At 42.1% G+C, this 6,327-nt stretch overlaps 1 protein-coding gene across 1 annotated transcript in view; it reads left to right on the top strand.

The window, feature by feature from the left end:
- Nucleotides 1-305: 305 nt before the first annotated feature.
- The window catches only part of TM4SF20 (transmembrane 4 L six family member 20), a 13,861-nt gene continuing 7,839 nt past the window's right edge, over nucleotides 306-6,327 (top strand). The window contains exon 1 of the mRNA XM_003785071.1: nucleotides 306-488. Coding sequence (XP_003785119.1) covers nucleotides 306-488 — 183 coding nt within the window. The remainder of the gene's footprint in view (nucleotides 489-6,327) is intronic.

A 6,327-nucleotide genomic window follows, 5' to 3' on the forward strand; every position in this document is an offset into this window, starting at 1 on the left:
TGCTAGAAGAGTTTATCTTAAACCCATCTTGTTTTTAAATCTACCTATTTTCATGCATAAGTTTATCTCACAGAAAGCACAGTTTTTTCCTGCCTCCCTCCCTTTACCCCGTCATGATATAAAATTACCCTTAGCTCCCATCACAGTCGTCATAATTGCATCCCGCCCTGCTGGACTCTGAACCACTTTCCACAATTCATTTTTGTAAGTGCTAAATTTTAACCAGAAGGTTGGGATAAAAGGCACGACAGTGCCATGTAAGCACAGTCACATTGACAAGCTTCCTGCCTGTACGTGGGGTGACCATGACCTGCTGCGAAGGATGGACGTCCTGCAATGGGTTCGGCCTGCTGGTCCTCCTGCTGCTGGGAGTGATCCTCAATGCCATACCTCTGGTCATGAACCTGCTGGAGCAAGACCAGTTTTTTCAAAATCCCATCTCCTGCTTTGAGGGATGGTTCCCAGGAATTATAGGAGCAGGTTTGATGGTGAGTAATATTTATTTGACTTGATTTGAACCAGGGCCTACCTATTCCACTAGACCTCTAAAGGCGATCTTTCAGCCTTGCAGTTAGTTATGCCTTGGCTTAGGATACAATTAGAGGCAGTGATAATGTATTAATTTATGCTGGTTGTCAGTGCAGCATGGTTAATTAGGTAAACTATGCGGCACAGGCTAGAGAGCTTGGAGAAAAAATAATAAATTGATAAAAGCTGGTTATGGCTCAGCACCTACGGCTCAAGCAGCTAAGCCACATACACAGGAGCTGGTGGGTTTGAATCCACCCCAGGGCTGCCAGACAACAATGACAACTACAACCAAAAAATTGCTGGGGTTGTGTCGGGTGCCTATAGTCCCAGCTACCTGGGAGTCTGAGGCAAGAGAATGGCTTAAGCCTAAGAGTTGGAGGTTGCTGTGAGCTGTGATGCCATGGTACTCCACCGAGGGTGGCAGCTTGAGACTCTGTCTCAAAAAAAACAAAATAAAATAAGATAAAAGATACAAGCTGGTCAGGTTATTACCTTGCACAATTCCTCACATGTTGCCTGCTCTTCTAAGCTTTATGGTTAGTGTCGGGGTCCTTGTGAATTGGTTACCTCAACTTTGCTTTGCTCCACACCAGTCTCTAAGTATTTACAGGGACACAATAGCAGTGGGAATTTGCTGGACAGGAATGAGAGGAAACTTCCCATGCACAATGACTATTCTGCATGGCAGCTGTGAGACAGCTACCTAAAGAGACAGGAGCTTGAAATCCTGGGTCTCTGGTCCCATGGACATTTTGACTCAGCTCCTACATAAATCCTAGACCTAGGACATCCATCGTCAAGCTTGGTTAATGGTTTGATGATTCCTACTGGGTCAGCTTTTGCAGAAATCTGCCGTGGAGCAGAGCAAAGCAGAACTTCCGACTATAACTCCCATAACCCCCCCCCAGGCACTCGCAGTAGACAGACCTTCCCCCGGGGATTCCGCGGCAGGTCTCAGGAGGACACACTTGTATTGTGGAATACTATTTTCAGATCCACCGGAATATCTCTGCTATGGTTCTGTCTCCAATGTATTACTGTGAACAGATCATTTATCCTATGATTTTGTTTCTGTAAAGTTGTAAAATGGTGATGTAGACATTGAAGTTGAAAGTTCAGCATCCAAGAGGCTTCTTTTTGTTTCCTTTTGTTTGTTTATACCACCTGGGGGGCTAGTTAACCCCACAGAAATATGAGTGTGTGTGTATGTGTGCGCGTGCACATGCATGTGACAACCATAAGGACCAATAGTATCAACATTTTAGAGAGAAGGGAACACGGAGACCTTTAAACAAATTCAGGGTCAGGTGCAGTGCTCAGACCTGTAATCCCAGCACTTTGGGAGGCAGAGGAGTGAGGATCACTTGAGCCCTGGAGATCAAGCCTAGACTGGGCACCAAAGCGAGACTCCATCTCTACAAAAAATTAATAAGTGATCTGGGCATGGTGGTGCACACTTGCACTCCCAGCCCAGATCCTGAGGGGGGAGGATCGCTTGGGCTCAGGAGTTGGGGGTTACAGTGAGCTATGATAGTGCCACTGCACTTCAGCCTAGCAATAAAGCAAGACCCTATCTTTGAAAAAGAAAAAAGAGAAGAAAAGAAAGGAAAAGAAGACAGAAACTCAGGACACAAGTTTTTACTTAAATCATGAGTTCTTAATGATAATCTGTTACTGCTGTGGGTCTTTATCCCCAGACTCATAAAAACGCCTTTAGGCCATTGTGTATTACACTTCACCCTTTAGCTGAGACACCAGCCTTGAAAGTCGTCCTAGGAAGCATCCCCAGAGGTGGAAGGCTTCTCTTCCTTTGCCATCACAAGCCATGTATTCACCTGATTTAGGAAGAAAGAGCTAATTAAGGGAAAGCTCTTAAAAGTTCCTGAATTAAACAATCTACTTAGAACAAGATACAAATTGGTTTGGGTACCAGCATCGAGGAGGCTGAGGTGGGATGGCAGGTACCTACATCCCTGTATTCCTCATTTTAGGAAGGAGGAAGTCTTGGTGGAGACAGAGAAAAGACAAGGACACAGACAGACAAAAGGGCACAAATCTTCCACTTATTGACCAACTGCGAAGGGCAAACTAGTGAATTCACACAGTACATTCCTGTTTCATTCAATCTCTACAATACTCTGGGAAGATACTATCATTTATATTTTACAGACCAGCATACAGAATCTTAACGAGGTCACATAGTGCTGAGAAACCCAATTCCAGATTTATCTAACGCCAAAGCTTCTGTTCCACCATACTCCTCAACACCTGTCTCAGGCTGCCAGAGGAGAAAGGTACAATCCATGGTTTAATTTATCAAGTTATGTGACCAGGAAACTGAATCATAGACAGGTTATGTAAACCTGTGACATGGTTCCAAATAATCTGCACTTCCGTGTTCCACAGTTAAATTTACTTTATTACCCTCAACACACACATTTTAAAAAGGTGTCAACACGAGCCTATCTCTATTATTCAGTAAAACAGAATGTCATTAAAGCATCAAACCAACTTTTGAAAAGTCCAAACTTTTTATTTATTTTTTCAGTTTTTTGCCGGGGCTGGGTTTGAACCCACAACCTCTGGCAAAGCCCAAACTTTAAAGATAGATCCTTGTAAACTACAGACTATGCCCACAAGTCAGGAGGGGAGCAATAGAAGAGCTTAGAACACAAGGGTGTGTTTTCAAGGTCCTCAGCTTCGTCTAGAATGTGGAAGAATTATCGTTTCCAAAAAGAATTATGCCCTTTTTAACATCCATAAAACTACTGACGTGTCCGAAATACTGAACGTGCCAAAACCACAGAAAAGTTCACAGAGAAGAAATCACTGCCTCTGATCAGCCCTTTGGACATCATTCTTGAAATCGTTCCAAAACTGCTACAACATTTCAAATTAGTACTGTTTCAAAAACAATTGCCAGCAGGAAGCAGCTAAGAATACAAACTACAGAACTCATTATGGATGACTCCATGTAATAGATTCATTTTGTGGTTTTATGACTTACCCAGAACAGAGGTAAACCTGGTTATCATTTGAAACTATGACTAAGAGTAGAAATGTTACGTCGCTATCTCTAAACTATTATCTGCTAAGTGGAAAAATCGACCCAGATTGTTATTTGTTTGAGTACCTTAAAAACCTCAAAATTTTCCCTTAAAAACTCTAAAGAGAAAGGCCATTTTATTTTATATGAAGTTAACTGTAAGCCTGATCTTCTTCATGTTCATTCACTGAGTTCACTTATTATATAATGGAGCCCATCAAAGTCAATTATTGAAGTTTCACTAGAGAAGAAATTGCTGAAAGGTTTGAAAGAGATCATGCATGACAACGTTTGCAAAATGTGGTTTTTATATTTATGATGAGCTGTGGCTTTGTGTGTTACCTTTCAGTGTTTAGAGAACTCCTAAAAGTCTAAATTCTACCAAGGTTTTTCTCTATTTCCTTTGTAAAACCTTATAACCCACTTTGAAAACTTTACTGAAGTATGGGTTCCTATAAGGAAAAATGAACAACACTTCCTTTTCTTGTAAAAATTAAAAACTAACAAGACTTCTAATTTTATAAAACTTTTAGGCACTCAAGTTTAGGAATTGAAGAGGAAGCACATTCTCATGATTACTCATTTTGGCAGGAGATTGTCTGAAAGATTTAGAATTCAGCCTCTCTCTCTCTCTCATTCACATTTTATTGTCCATCCCATAAAGAACCCCTCCAATTCCCAACGTTCTGAAGGGCCAAAATAGTTGAAGTGAGTTACCAAGTTGCCCATAATGATATAACAAAGATGTTTTATCATACCATGAAGTCATCTGGGTGTTGACTCATACACTATAAGCTATTGTCACTTTATAAAACCCTTTTGCAAGAGAATCATAAAAATAAATATTTAGCTCTCTGATATAAAGTAACCCTCAAGAAAGTTAGCAGAATTAATTTACACCAAAAAGGAAAATGGAGTAATGTTTCCATGATTACAATGTTGGTCTACTTTCTTTTAAAAGATTCATTAATCTTCCAAATCAGTAGTTGGCAAATTTTTTCTGTAGAGGCAGATAGTGAATTTGCAAGGCAGTCTCTTCTACAGCTATTCAACTCTACTGTTGGTGTGCAAAAATATTGAAATGAATGGGCATGGCTGTATTCCAATAAAAGTTGATTTACAAAGAGAGAGGTGATAGGCTGTAGTTTGCCAGTTCTTCTTCTAAATGGTTTGTTTTTATCCCCTACAGTCCTCCACTCTACCAACGGAGCTATCGAAGGATTCACTGTTTTTCAACCTTTTTTATTTCTCGGCACACTTGAACCTATACTTAAACTTCCACAGTACACTTAAATTACATTGATAAAAAAAAAAAAAGAGTAAAAAAAGGAATATACTTACTGTGCTTTGAACTTCTTTTGAAAATACTTTAATTAGAAGTCTTTAAAAATTTTCATGGCACACCAGTTGAAAATCGCTGCCTATTTGGGTGCTAAAATTTCTTTTCTCTTTACTTTCTTTGGAGATAGAGTCATACTCTGCCACCAGACTGGAGCACAGTGGCACAATCATAGCACACACTGTAGCTTTGAACTCCTAGGGTCAAGGGGTCCTCCCGTCTTAATCTCCCAAGTAGCTAGTACTGTGGTTGCACACCACCATGCCTGGTTTATTTTGCCCAGACTGATCTCAAATTCCTGGGCTCAAGTGATGCTCCCACCTCAGCCTCTCAAAGTGCTGGATTCCAGGCATGAGTCAGGGCCCCTGGCTTTCTTTCCCCTTTTCCTCCGGGCAGCCCTATCTATGTGTGGCCTTGAATCATAAGGGTGTTGGTGTTCAAGAAAATGCGTAAGCAAAGCTTGATAAGAAAGTGACATGAGGTCAGCACATGAAGAGATGAGGCGAAGTTAGGAAAGCTGCCTTGTAGAACACCTAATCTTGGACCTGTTCTGAAGGAACAAAGGTAGATGTGGCCCTGGAGAAATGGATCAGAGAAGCAGTGAGGAGGACGATGAGATGAGCATGGGTGGTGTGGAGGAGTGAAGGATGAGAGCGAGCAAATTCTAGGTAGGAACAGGGAGAATTATGGAACAATCAAGCCAGCGTGGATAGTGGATAAGCTCTGGGCTCCGGAGCCCAAATGCCTGGTTTGAGTCACAACTCTCCCCTTTCTTTGGCAAGTTACTCAAACTTTCTGTGCCTCAGTCTTCTCACATATGAAGTGGGTGAATAGTAGCACATCCCTCATGGGATTGTTACGAGGGTGGGATAACGTACAGCATGGAAGGCACCTGCAGCAGTGCCTGGCGTGTGTCAGAGCTCAGTGATGTGTTAGAAAGCTCTGCAGAAGGGGAGAGAAAATGACTCTGGGACAGCTGTGCTGAGATGGTGGAAACACGCAGAAATTTCTCAAGTGGCAAGCAGTAATTTACATTCCACCCTGCAAGGATACAAAACTCCCTCCTGGAAGAGTTTCTAGTTCTAGCTGTTGAAACCCAAGTCAGGGAAGACAGTGGTATTTCTCGCAGCCTTCCTGGGCAATGTGTATGTCCGTGAACACAGAATGTGAATGCACAAGGCAGCTGAATATCAGTGTGAAGTCAGGTTAGAACATATCACAGCAACAGGAGTAACAGGGGAATGTGGAACCAACACGAGGTCGGAGAAATCAGAAAGATGGCAGGGACCCTGGGAGAAGAAAGTGATGGGGGGGGCGGATTTTCCCAACTGCCAGGCAAACAGAGCCATCAATTTCTTCCTGGAGCCTTGCCAGGCTAATTCATATGATTTATGGGAAACTGGATAAGTGG

Source organism: Otolemur garnettii, unplaced genomic scaffold, assembly GCF_000181295.1.
Source record: "Otolemur garnettii isolate 467f Iridium unplaced genomic scaffold, OtoGar3 scaffold00013, whole genome shotgun sequence".
NCBI classification, from domain to species: Eukaryota; Metazoa; Chordata; class Mammalia; order Primates; family Galagidae; genus Otolemur; species Otolemur garnettii.